The sequence below is a fragment of the Lithobates pipiens genome, unplaced genomic scaffold, assembly GCF_037356315.1.
Source record: "Lithobates pipiens isolate NorthernLeopardFrog02 unplaced genomic scaffold, aLitPip1_a1.2 Scaffold_13, whole genome shotgun sequence".
NCBI classification, from domain to species: Eukaryota; Metazoa; Chordata; class Amphibia; order Anura; family Ranidae; genus Lithobates; species Lithobates pipiens.
Window position 1 is genome coordinate 396674247 of NW_027507718.1, and position 14594 is coordinate 396688840.

The 14594-nt window shown below is 41.4% G+C and overlaps 1 protein-coding gene across 7 annotated transcripts in view; it reads left to right on the forward strand.

Moving 5' to 3' along the window:
- MTUS1 (microtubule associated scaffold protein 1) overlaps positions 1–14594 on the forward strand; it is a 390210-nt gene that overhangs the window by 108198 nt on the left and 267418 nt on the right. For all 7 annotated transcript variants that reach the window (XM_077477385.1, XM_077477386.1, XM_077477387.1 and 4 more), the window contains exon 2: positions 9669–11917. In XM_077477385.1, the coding sequence (XP_077333511.1) occupies positions 9842–11917 (2076 nt within the window). In that variant the 5' untranslated portion in view covers positions 9669–9841. The remainder of the gene's footprint in view (positions 1–9668; positions 11918–14594) is intronic.

Sequence of the window (14594 nt, forward strand, 5' to 3'; positions counted from 1 at the left end):
TGGGTACAATCTGTGCAGTTGCTGCGGAGTGTAATATACCCTGTGTAGAAACTTGGTCTGTATCACCTTGTCTTTAGATGAGATCACCAGTCCCAAGCTTCCATCAAAACAGTCGTTCCAGTCCTCTCTCTCTCTCCGGGGTAGGAATGACAGTCCTCCAGGTCTCCCACAATCTCTCCAACTTGAGAGAGTCTACACTGAGCAATGATGCATACAGGAACGAGAGGCTTGGAAAGCAAAACCTGAGCCAAGAGCTCCTCTATGGGGTCCATAGAGAGGGTCGTAGTCTCCGTAAACGCTGTGCTCTTGCAACATGGCACAGCTGATAAAGGAAATACATCCACCTAGGTAGACTAAATTTAGTGGAGAGTTCTTTATAGGACAGCAATCTTCCAGCTGGCATAATGTCACCCAATGTCCTCACCCCGTACCGCACCGAAGTGGCCTTTTTTTAAGTCAGCAGTTGCAGTATTCGTAGCTGCTGACTTAAAAAAAAAAAAAAAAAAAAAAAAGTTTTTCGGAGGTCTCCCGCTTTAAAAGCACCGTTAAAGCGCCACTAAAAATAGCAGCGCTTTACAACTGGCGCCTGGCACTGCTCGGGGTGAAAGTGCCCTAAATTGTACTTTCTGAACAATTTGAACATCGCTTGTGGTTGCTGTATTTTTATTTTTTGTTGACTTTAACTATTCAATTTTTTTTACCTTTTTGGTTATATATCAGAGTGGACCATAGACCACCTTACCTGCTACTTTCAGGACAGGATCATTTTCCAAAGACGAATTGTGCAGTCTACTCCCTAATTTCTAACTTGCCTCCAGGACGGTTTTAATTGGTTAAGCTTCTTGATGGACTGGTGTTTAGCTTGGAAATGCCTCCAGGTTATTTTGCTTCATCAATACACTCGTACACTCTCCATGCACTGAAATCCTCCACTTTTGATTTACTAGTAGTTTGACTTGGTTTAAAAAAAATCTGTTTATCTCTCATCGCATAGAAGAAAAGGATTTTGTTTTTAAAAACCTGATTGTTGAAATTATCCTATGCAACACAATTATGTAGCGCAGGGTCCTGTCTTATTGGATACAAATTAGCTGGTTTTATTAGGCAGGTCTTCATTTGACATACTTTTTGTGCACAATCTGGGTCAGATTGTAAAGTGTATTGTGACCCCAAGTGTCGTCTTAAGCAGGCTATACACAGTACACATTCTTTTCTGCAACCACAGAAAACAATGTTGATGGGAATCGGCAATTGTCTTGCCCCCTCCTGGCGGGGTCAGTTATGGGAAGTCGTGTCTGCAGGGAGAAGATGTGATTATTGCTCGCAGCTTATAGCAGCCGCGATATCACAAGAGAATCCGGCAGGCTATTTATTTTTAACCAAAGTTGATCGTTAGATCAACTTGGTACATTCAGCCTGCTCATTAACTGTTCGAATCTCAGCCGGTTCCTACTGATCCGGCCGAGATTCTAACAGTGTATGGCTGGCTTTAGTTTCTACACAGATGGATGATATGGCTTGCTATAGTGTGAGCTGCACAAGTAGAATGTCTATAATGCACACATCACTGCACTGTGTAAATAATTACTACTGCTTGCTACGTATGTCCTTCACCGTATGGAAACGAGGTTCTGCTACTCTTAGCATTAGAGCGACTGCTGCAAAAATAGTGTGCTCCTGGTGTTTTGCAGCTTAAATTCCTAAATGTAAAGTTTTTTCATCTGGTCAGTTATGTACCACAAAGTCATTGGGCCTAAAAAAAAAAGTATATTGTTAACAGAGCTGCATGATTCTGGCTAAAACGAGAATCACAATTTTTTTGCTTGGAAGATAAAGATTCTCGTGGCGTAGCATCTATCACATTAAAACCAAAAAAATTGGGCTAACTTTACTGTTTTTTTGTTTTTTGATCATCGAAGTGTATTTTTTCACACTGGGAACAGCGTGACATAAAATATTGCAGCAATTGAATTTTATTCTCTCGGGTCTCTGCTAAAATATATATGTTTGGGGGTTACAAGTAATTTTATAGCAAAAAAAGATTGATCTTAACTTAAGTGTCAGAAAAAAAAATTAGACTTTAAGTGGTTAAACTTTGTTAAAGACTTGGCAGACTGCCTGTTTTATTTTTTATTTTTTTTCACACAGAAGTTTATCCCTTTGATCTAAGAAGTAAAAGTTGCAATGTTTTATGTTAAAAACTTGGCAGACTGTCCAGATGTTTTCTTTTGACAGCGGAGTGAGCAGATAAGTTTCTCCACTTGTATGAAAAAATCAGCAAACTCTGCAATAGAGATAGTCAGGGGGGTTGAATCGAGATCAGGATTTTTTTAATTTGAATTGTGCAGCTCTAATTGTTACACGTCATTTTGCAATCTAATGTTAGAATTAACCATTTTAATGTGGAGATGCTGTGTTTTATGTATAAAAAAAAAAAAAAGAAAAAAAAATAACTGGTTGCAATATGACAGTCTGAAGGCATTCTGCAAAAAAAATTGGTTTATATAATGCCGCCAGGAATCCAATTTCCCGCTGGGTTAATTTAGGTTTGTGGCTTTTCCCAAAAGTCAAATCGTATCATAGTGATCCCTTACAATAAGAACTTCAGTTTGTTATACCTAAAGCCGTTAAAGGCCAAGTTTGCCTTTAAAAAAATATATAAATAAAAAATACATGTACCTGATTTTGAAGGTAAAAAAAAATGAATTTTTATAAACGCTGCAGCTGCAAAGCATTGCGGGTTCAGTGTCAAGGCTTGTATATAACACTAATTTGTTTCTATTTTCTTTCATTCAAACCTGCAGGTTGAATGGGGAAAAAAAACACTTTGGTCGTAGCTGGTGTTCGAACAATCTGATGTTAGTACAGTGATCTCCCCTGCTGACTTATTGTGTCCCCCCCCCCCCCCCCCCCGCCAGATCACACTGGGCTCATAGCCGAGCTGTCTTGATAAGAGGACACACTTGGGCACTGCTCAGGGGCCCCAACTGCATGGCCCCCCGCACTTTCCCCAAAGCAGCCCACGCTGCCCCAAAATTGGCCCCATGATGGCCCTGAGAGTGATGCACGTGAGAGAGGCTGTCAGCGGTGCACCGTGCTGTGCACAACAATGCCTATTTCACAGCCAGCGGGGAGGGGCAGGGCAGGAGCGCCAGTGATGCCCTGCCCCATGAAGCTTGAATGCTCAGGACTCTGAGGCCACGGGGTAAGAGCTGGAATGGGAGCTGCTGAGTCGGCAGCACTGAGGGCCCACCTGCTGAAGTAGCATTGTGGATGGTTTCATGGTGAGCCCAGCTGTTAAGCACTGTTTAGACTGAAGGGCTTAGAATGTCCGGAGGGATGCTCCCTCCACCACCCCTCCTTCTGCCTGCTTGATTGGTATAGGTGAGTCCAGTGCTGGAGGTGGGCACATAGCCAAAAGTTTACATGCACTGTATCTCCACTGGAAAAGGGTGTATTACATGGATGGAATAAAGGTTCTGGGGGATATCAAGGGTGTATGGGGGAAAACAATGCTTGGGGTATGCTTGGCCATAGTGCTAGAGGTATCGGACGTAGAGAGACCACAGTGTAGGGGGGTATCAGGGATGTAGTGTGGTATCTTATGGTATATGGTAACAGTGCTGGGGGATATCTGGGATGTAGGGGGGCCATAGTGCTGGGGAGGCATCAATCTAGTAGATATATTATATGCACAGGGCAACTTTGTTACTTTATGTATGTAGTATTTTCCCACTGTTTCTTTGCTGTACAGAATGATCATGTAGTTAATGCGGAGCTCCACCCAAAAGGGGAAGATCCACTTGTCTGCCTCCTACCTACTTGATGTTTTACCTGCGTTGTCTCCATTGTAGGGGCCCCAGAGCATTACTTTGCCAAGGGGCCTGTGATGCTATTAAGATGGCTCTAGCTGACAGCGCTGATTGGGAGTCGGTTGGCTGCTTGTTTTTCAAGATGCTCGTCCGAAAGAAGCTGGCTAAAAGGCGAGCTTCTGTCAGACTGGTTGCCATACCCACACGACAAATGCCGGACAGTTTTTATTGAACACGCCTGATGTCTGACATTTGGCCCATGTGTACTAGGCTTCATACTTTGTGGGTGCCAGTGAGTGGAACGGAATATATACTGTCTTTTTTTGGAGATTGTACTTCCCATATGGGCAGTTACTGAAGTGTAGAAAGAGTTTTTATAAGCTACAAAGGTGCTCATCGGTGCTCTCATAGTCCATTGAGAACCACACAGTGTCTACTACAGTGGCAGATGGGATTTGCAGTTTCTTGATTCACAGATTACCAAGTTTTTTTTAAATGAAAGCGATGCCCTGGTGTCACAGGCGGAGTGGGGGGGGGGGGGTTGTTTGTGGGGATTGCTCCAAAGTAACATGTAATACCTAAATAGGTGAACCTATTATCATTATGATTTTAACTACCCAGAAATTGACTGGAGTAATGGCACTGCTGGGACAGTTGAAGGGCAAAAATTTATAAATCCTATTACAGGAAAAATTTATGGTCCAGTTTGAGGCCCCAACTAGGAATGACGCTCTGTTGGACCTGGTAATGTGAAACCATGCAGAGCGTATTACTAATGTTCAGATAAAGGAACACCTGGGTAGCAGTGATCATAACATGATTTCATTTGATGTTAACTGTAAGAAAAATCACATACTGAAAAAATAACACTTAATTTCAAGAGAGCAAAATTTCCATGGACGAGGGCTGCTCTCTAGGACTTGGACTGGGAGAGAATATTGGCATCAATGGGCACAGAACAGAAATGAGAATTATTCAAAAAGACTGTTTGTGCAAAGTATATTCCCATGGGCAATAAGTTTAAAAGGCTAAAAATAAAACCTATGTGGCTCACGACCAAAGTAAAAAAAAGCTATAAACTATAAGAAAAGAGCTTTTAAAAAAATATAAAAATGAAGGAACACTAGTGTAATTTAAATGTTACAAAGAGTATAACAGAATATGTAAGAAGGAAATCGAGGATGAAAAAATTCAAAACGAAAGACAGATTGCAAAAGATAGGACAAACCCCCAAAAAATCTTCAAATGTATTAATGGTAAAAAGGTTAAGTCTGAGCATGTAGGCGCTTTACAAAATAATCTAGAGTGGGTGACTGGAGACAAAAAGAAGGCTAATTTATTAAATACATTCTTCAGCTCTATGTATACATAGGAGCATGGGGGAGCGCATGTCCATAATGGGGGTCGTAGTGACACAGCCACAAATCCACAATAGCTCAAAATTTATATGGTCCAGAAATATTTAGACAGAATAAACGTTGGGAAGTACCTGGACCTGATGGCTCCACCGGCGGATCCTAAAAGAATTGAGCTCTGTAATTTCAAAGCCATTGTATCTAATTTTTATGGACTCATTAACCACTTAAGCCCCGGACCAATTGTCAGCCTAAGGATCAGAGGTCTTTTTACTTTTTCGCACTGCACTGCTTTAACTGGTAATTGCGCGGTCATGCAACACTGTACCCAAACTAAATTTGCGTCCTTTTCTTCGCCACAAATAAAGCTTTCTTTTGATGGTATTTGATTGCCTCTGCAATATTTATTTTTTACGATATAAAAGGAAAGACTGAAAATTAAAGATTTTTTTCTACTTTTTGTTATAAGAAAAATCGAATAAACTAAATAAATTTTAGTCATACATTTAGGCCAAAATGTATTCGGCCACATGTCTTTAGTAAAAAAAATGTCAATAAGCGTATATTTATTGGTTTGCGCAAAAATCATAGCGTCTACAAACTAGAGTACATTTTATGGAATTTACACAGCTTTTAATTTATGACTGCCTATCTCATTTCTTGAGGTGCTAAAATGGCAGGGCAGTACAACCCCCCCCCTCCCCAAATGACCCCATTTTGGAAAGTAGACACCCCAAGGAAATTGCTGAGGGGCATATTGAGCCCATCTAATATTTTTTTTTTATTTTTTTTGTGCCAAGTGATTGAATAATGACACAAAAAAAAAAAAAGTTTACAAAAAGTTGTCAATAAATGATATATTGCGCGCACATGCCATAGTTATATGTGGAATTGCACCCCAAAATATATTCTGCTGCTTTTCCTGAGTACGGGGATACCACATATGTGGGACTTTTTGGGAGTCTAGCCGTGTACAGGACCCTGAAAACTAATCACTGCCTTCAGGATTTCTAAGAGTGCCAATTTTTGATTTCACTCCTCACTACCTATCACAGTTTCGAAGGCCATAAAATGCCAAAATAGCACAAAACCCCTCCAAATGACCCCATTTTGGAAAGTAGACACCCCAAGCTATTTACTGAGAGGCATGTTGAGTCCATGAAATATTTCATATTTTGCCACAAGTTTCAGGAATATTAAACATTTTTTATTTTTTTGCACAAAGTTGTCACTAAATTATATATTGCTCACACATGCTATAGACATAAGTGAAATTACACCCAAAATAAATTCTGCTGCTTCTCCCGAGTACGAGGATACCACATGTGGGGGACTTTTTGGGAGCCTAGCCACGTACAGGACCCCGAAAACCAAGCACGGCCTTCAGGATTTAAATATAAAACACTACCAAAAAAAACTGTTAGCGATCGCAGGGATCAGGCCTGACTCTGCGAACGCTGCAGTTATGTGTTTAGTGTTTTGTAAGTGACAGCGATCGAGCGATACTGCACTTGGATCGGCTGGGCGGAGGGGCAAAACGCAGGTGCTAGCAGGTATCTGGGCTGATCCCGCTAACAATGCGTTTTTTTGGAACCCTAAACTGCTGGGGACGCTAGTATAGATCTGATCAGATATTGATCTGTTCAGATACTATACCACTACGGGAGGTGTATGCTTTGCGCGTGGGTATTAGCGGTACTGGCACTAACCTAGCGCTGCCTGGGGCGACGCAGACCCTGACCCTAAAACCTAATTGATATCACCCGCTGGGTGATCAGGGGGTTAAACCTTTATTGGGTAATAAATGGTGGGTGCCCTGATGCTATAAAAAGCAAACTAACTAACCAGAGTCACCCGTAACACTTATACGGTGATCACTGGTGAAAGGGTTAACTAGGGGCAATCAGGGGGTTAAAATCTTTATTGGGTAGTATATGGGGGTACCTAGCACTATAAAAACCAGGCGGTGAACCTAAAAAAATTAACTAGCTACCTAGCGGCACCAGTGACACTAATGCAACGATCAGAAAAACTATCGCTTAGTGACACTGGCAAAAGGGGGTGAAAGGATTAACTAGGGGCAATCGGGGTTAAAACCTTTATTGGGTAGTATATAAAAACCCGACGAGGAACCTAAATAACTAAATAACTGGCTATCCAGCATCACCAGTGACACTTATACGGTGATCGCTGGTGAAAGGGTTAACTCTAGGGGCAATCAGGGGGTTAAAACCTTTATGGGGGGGGGTAGGGGGCTACCCTGGACCTAACACTAACTGCCCTGACAGTTTTTACTGTCACAACTGACACTAAATGCAGTGATCAGTAAATAAATGATCACTGCAATCAGTGACACTGTGACTGGGAGGGGGGGCGTGATTTGTGTGCCTATGTGTACCTACATGTCAGTGTAGTGTTGGTGCACTTACTATTGTGTTCTCGCAGTCCCGTCAAAAAGACCGCCCCGAGGAGAATGACATCACTTTCTCCCTGCCTGTGTTTACACTACACAGGCGGTGGAAGCTTCTCATTCACCAGGAGCGATCGAGAGGGGATGGCCAGAAACCAACGGCCGTCCCCTCATCCCGGATCGCTCCTGAAGCGAAACGGATCGCCGCAGCCAGCGGGAGGGGGTCCGATTGGATGTACGTGCACATGTACATGCTTGTGCTTGTCGGTGACCTTGTGCCGACGTACATTGCCATGTGGCGGTCTGTAAGTGGTTAATGACAGGAATAGTACCACTGGATTGGTGCAGGGCCAATGTGGTGCTTATATTTAAAAGGGTAACAAAGTCTTTACCAAGTAACACTAGATCTGTTAGTTTAACTTCTATAGTTGGGAAGATACTGGAGAGATTAATAAAAGCTTTTGATGCAGTTCCGCACACACGGCTCATGTGTAAGGTAAAGTCTACAAGTTTGGAAATATAAGTTTGTAAATGGATAGAAAACCAGCTAAAAGACAGAATCCAGAGTAGTGGTTAATGATGCATATTCTGAATGGTTTAATGTTATCAGTGGTGTACCCCAAGGTTCGGTGCTGGGACCCTTACTTTTAATATCTTTATAAATTATATTGGGTCCGGGATCTAAAGTAACATTTCCGTCTTTGCAGATGACACCAAGCTATGCAGTGGAATAACCTCTTTACAGGATGTCTCCAATTCACAAGCCAACCTCAATGCTCTAATTGGGTGACTATATGGCAGATGAGATTTAATGTTGAGAAATGTAAAGTTCTGCACTTGGCGCCTAAGAATATGCATGCATCATACATACTGGGGGGATCCATAGTGGAGAAGGATCTGGGAGTTTTGGTAGATCATAAGCTCAATAATGGCATGCAATGCCAAGCTGCGGTTTCCAAAGCAAGTAAAGTCCTTTCTTGTATTGAGAGGTATGGACTCCTGAGAGTAAGATATATAATTTTGCCCCTGTTCAAATCAGTAGTAAGACCTCATCTAGAATATGCAGTTCAGTTTTGGGCACCAGTTCTCAAAAAAAATATTGGAACTGGGGAAAGTGCAGAGAAGGGCAACCAAAACTGATGAGAGGCATGGAGGAGCTCTGCTATGAGAAAAGATTAGAGTAACTGAATTTATTCACTCTTGAGAAGAGGAGATTAAGGGGCGATATGATCAACATGTACAAAATATATAAGGGATCCATATAGTAACTTAGTGTTGGGTTGTTCACTTTATAGTCAACACACAGGACAGGGGGCACTCTTTACGTCTAGAGGAAAAGCGATTAAATATCCAAATACGGAAAGGTTTCTTCACAGTAAGAGCTTTGAAAATGTGGAATAGACACCCTGCAGAGGTGGTTCTGGCCAGTTTAGTAGATTGCTTTCAGAAAGGCCTGGATTATTTCCTAAATGTATATAATATAACTGGGTACTAACATTTTATAGGTAAAGTTGATCTGGGGAAAATTTGATTGCCTCTCGGGGGATCAGGAAGGAATTTTTTTTTTCCCCTGCTGTAGCAAATTTGATAATTCTCTGCTAGGGTTTTTCGCCTTCCTCTGGATCAACTGTGGGTATAGAATCGGGTATATGGGATTATGATATTTATTTTATTTTGACTATGTAACTATAAGTTCCCACTGACATTTGTTACCCATAAGGTTAAGTAACATTCTTCCCGCTGACCATCACACTAATTTATCAGATCAATTTATTGGCTTTTAGCAGGGGTTCCTTGAGACCAGAAAGTTTTTTGAAGGTTCATTTATGTTGAAAAGATTAGGCAATAACCGCTTTCCCCACAGAAAGGACAGTTCTTACTAATGGTGAACTACATCTACCTCCCTAATGGAACTGCTATCACTCTAACTTGATACCTTTTTAATCAGGGTTAATTCTGTGCTGATCATTTTTATTCATTACTGCGTTACTTTTCTTAAGAATAACAAATTCTGGTTTTGGGTTATGTTCAGTGTGGTTAAATCTTTTAACCTTTTTTTAATCTTTTTTAACCTTTATTCTTCTTTTACAGATGTGATAGATGTGATTGATGTGAAGTCCTGATGAACACAGTGGCAAGAATGAATATCCGATGGATCTGCTCCTTAGCATCTTGATACACTTCCTTTAGGCGTACAGCACTTTGAAGTTAAAAAAAAAAAAAAAATGTCCTTACTGGGATGTTTAAAGCTGTAGAGCAGCAGGATGAATGTACAAAATCTGGAGGAATCTCCCAAGAATGAATATGGCTCCCCATTACTTTTTGACCACAGCAATGGAAATGAGGAGCCAAAGGCAAATTGTTCTAAATGTGAATGGAACATGAACTCTAATGATCCAGCATGGCACACGTATCAGCCAGCTGGTGATTCTGTTCCCCAAGGGCCCAATGGGCTGGAACTTGAGAGTACAATAGACTATTTACATAACAAAACTGATGATGATGAAATTTCAGCAGTCAAAAGTCCTAACTGCATTGGCACCACAGAGTTAGAAGAGACCATAGACTATATTAATAAGCAGGAGCAGAGCTCTTTACCTTCAAGCACCCATCTTTGTTCACACCATAAAGTCCCTTGCTATTGCAGTCATTTCCAATATATGCACAACCTCCAGAATGTTGAACAACCTATGCCTTACTTAAAGCACTCATCTGACACCTATTACAACAAACCTGAACAGCTGAGGGCTTTTCCATGCACTGTTAATTGGAGAGATGATGCTTGTGGCAATCTTGCATCTGAGCGGGTGGCGATCTGTTCACCAATTACTAAGCACAAAGATATGGAGACCACCCTGGGTTTGTTTTCATCATCATGTGACACCAGCTGCGAAATGCGAATGAGGAAAAATAGCTTGATTTCTAGTGGCTCTGAAAAGCCAGTGAGTACCTCATTATTAGAAAGTTCTCCATTACCCAATACTTCGACTGATGTTTTTTCAACATCTCTAAAATGGACGACCAATGTTCAGGATTGCTGCCAATCTGTTGAGCAATCCAATAAAGACTTGAATTATTTTGAAGTGCCTCCACACGTCCCTAAAGATACCAAAGAAATGGTGCTACTCAATAAAGGACCTGAAGTTGCAAACCAGGTATCTGCCATTCATAGGGATGTAATTGCATGCAGTACACCAGTAGAGGGCGCTGAAAGTGTTGCTGAAAATTTTAGTGACTTTGGCAGAGCTATGGAAATCAAGGATGATATCAATAAAAACAGTGTGGGGTTTCTTTCTGCGACAGGTCAAGAAGCCATTACCCATGCAAAAGATAACGACCTCGAAGCCAAAGACATGAATGGTGTTCTCGCTAAAAACACTAATTCTGATAATAGAACGCTATCTTGTAGTGTAGAATCAAAAGACCTTTTAAATATCTCGTCTGGGCTTAACTGTGAAGAGACATTTTTAATAACTAGTTCCAGTTCGCACACAGATGAAAAGGCCTATACTTCCACTCCTTTGCCTGAGTCGAAGAATATGACTTTTGCTGTACCATCATTAGGAGATTTGGGGCAAATTGAGATGGTGAAAAAACCTGAGAACGTTAAGGAGCCTATGAAAGTGAATGGTCTGCAAAATAAAACTGGCCTTGGCAATGTTGCAGGAAAACAAGTTGCTAAAAGGCTGTCCACTGTGACAACTGTTAAAGCCAAGAAACCTGAGGTGGTCAGTTTTCCCAAACCGAACTTCAAGAATGTAAAGGCGAAAGTGCTGTCCAGACCTGCGTTGTTGGTAAGGGATTGCCCCACACCTATCTCTAAGGCCTCTCCCAGGTCTTCACAGTCGGCATCTAATGCCTCATCACCTGTGGCATCTCCTAGAGCCGTATCCTCTACTGTCAGGCTTGTGAGAAAAAAATCTGCTCCCGATCAGGACCTGAAAGCAGAGGCAGCTATTGCTAAACTTCACAAACAACCACTTAATAAGCAGCTCTTCCCCAGCCAACATGCACATGCCCCAACCCATTCAAAATATGCTTCAGGTAAAGTTCCCAGAACGTCTGTCTTAAAGCAGACTCAGGATGACAACGAGAGAGCGAGTTCTTCAAATTCTACACGTTCATCTAGCTCGGCTGCTGCCTTAACCTGCACGGCTGGCTCCAAAGTGACTGAAAACAAAGGGGAAAAGGCAAAGCCAAGTTCTAAGCCTGCTGCTGTGAATGGTGTACCTATGGGGCCGGACACTATTAATCAGAATGGCATTGCTGATGGGGTCTATGAGAAATCTGAACCCCAGAAGGAAGGCTTTACTTCGGCTGATATATTTGCCAGTGTAGAGGTAAGTGTCATGTTACTTCTGTCAGCAAAGCTTGTTTAAAGTATACTTGGCATATGAAAAAGATTTGTCATGTGTATAGATCTTTTATGTCCCGCATGTTTTTATTTCATGCTCTGCTTAATCTTACTTTTTCTTTCTAGAAAGTTTCTAGCTGTGTGCAAATCGTTACATTTCAGTATTCAGTAATTGCTGCAATTCTAGGTATAACCTTTGTTATAGAACATATATTTTTATGCTTATTCTAGAACATTATGCAGTTGATGTTTACACTTACACATAAGGATCTCATGAGATTCTCATTGCTGTGCAGTAGTGGGCCCCTACGTTGCACTCATGTAAACTTCCCTGATGACTGTAAGGATCAGATTTCAGACTGTCACTGCCAAAACCACACATTTCGCTGTAGTAGCCAAATAAATTCCAGATCGAGCAGCCCCAGCTCTGCATTTTATTTTTCAAATACTATCGTATTCTATGTATTTGCTCGTAACGCTGCCAGTTAGGGCCATACACTGCTCAGCTTATGCCAGGCGTTTTGCGATCAGCTGCCGATAGAGCTTGTACAAATCAATAACAGGCTGATGCTGTCTGCAGCTATGTGTATGCAGTTTTACATGAAGTATTTACCCGCATGCTTTCTGCATCCAGGAACACGCATCCCCCTCCCTGTAGGTATTTAAAAGCTCCATGTGAATGTGGACCATGTCAGTCTGTCATTGATTTGTATAGGCTTTCTGTCCATAGCTTTTTCAAATCACCTGGCTGTACCTGTCACTGGGACACGCTGAGCAGGCCGGTGTATGGCCATCATCAAGCGCAGTGGGCTCCAAACTGCGACCCAGGTGCAGGATGCTGCCTTTTGTGTACTTTTATCTGGCCCTTGGGGCATTATTCCCCCCACCATTATCAACAGTTAGGCATTGTTAATGTCACACTGATAATGGGGCACTATTCTTCCCACTCACACCAGTGATGGGGCACTGTTCCTCCTATTGATACCAATGATGGGCATTGTTTACTCCAAGTGATGCCAGGACATTTTCTTCTCCCACTAACCACAGTCCAGCCCCCCTAAAGTTTGAAAGACAGTTAACATGACCTTTGTTAATAACGTTTGCATATCCCCTGCCTTAGAGGTTGATTGGTCTCTGGTTTTCCTTTGATCAAAGTATGGCTGCCTAAGGGGTCAGTTCACCATAAGAAATTATTTACTTGATGTCGTTTTCCTTTCTCAGACTTTCTGGTGGCAATGTCTGCATGCAAAGCAGGCTATAAGGAGTCCTTTCTTTTTTTTTCTTCTGATTTTAAAGTGTTCCTAAACTCAGGAACTTGCATTTACTATATGTGGTCTCCCACAGTACACAGAACATGGAAATGCAATTATTTCAGCAATTATAAACTACTTAATACCTTTTCTCATCAGCGGTATATAGTGGTTTTATTACTTCTGTCAGTGTCTGGTTAAAGCTTGTAGGAGTGTTCATTCTCCCCTGCTCGTCTGTCTGGACAGTGCTGATTGGCCCTGTGTCAATCGCATGCACCCACCCAAGAAAAAAAACACCAAAATAAACTCTCTGCACATGCTCAGTTCAGTGTGTATTTGCTAGTGTGTCCCCAAGGCTCTGTTCGAACAGCGGATGACTTGGGGACAGTGAAGGATCAGAGAAGACAGGATCAAACAGCCTTTTTACACAATGCGCACAGTTAACCCCTTAGGATCCACAGTATAACAAACACGCTTTACTGCATAGACACAGATTTTTACTGTTGTGGGTTTAGTAACACTTTAATGTCTGTGAGAAGCTGAACAAATCTGGATCGGGGAATGATTCAGTTCTAAAGGGATAACAAGCCAGCAGGTGACGCCTGTAACTAAAGTATCATTTGGGAATTGACTGGCCCTTTAAACCATTCAGTGTATATGAAACTTCCTATTTGGCAAATAAAAAAATGTAATGACCTAAAGCACCTTAGAAATCGTACAATGAAATCTGATTTCTGTGTCTTACAGCACTTTGTACATCATTGTTGCCATTTTCATTGTTTTACTGCAATCCTAACGATTTTTTGGCTGTTTTAAGTTCTTTATGCTTCATCATTAACTTAAAGCATGCAAAAGTAGAAGTATTATTTTCTTTCAAAGGAGAGTGACAGCACGGTTGTGTTTTTTTTAGATTTCCCCTTAGGGAAAGTGCTTCAAGATCTAGGGCTGAATGTCCTGTTCTACGTGCTTCTGCCTGATCTTTCAGCAAATCCTTTCTTTAAAAAAAAAAAATCAACAAAACAATTTAAGTCCTTTGGTATTTTGTTCAATAAAGCTTCAGCATGTACTGTGAAATATTGTTGCAGATAGAATTTTACCCTCTAGTAGTTTGTTGAGTTGTATTTGCAGTTGCCTTGTCTGACTTGTTGTTACCTACTAGTAGATACAAAACAAGCGTATTATCTCTAATACACAGCTCTGGTTTCGTTTATGGAATAGGTCACCTAAACCTGGTTACAGAAGGGAGTGATCCTTTAACCACTTGCTTACTGGGCACTTAAACCCCCCTCCTGCCCAGACCAATTTTCAGCTTTCAGCGCTGATGCACTTTGATTGCGCGGCCATACAACACTGTACCCAAATGAAATTTTTATCATTTTTTTCCCACAAATAGCTTTCTTTTGGTGGTATTTA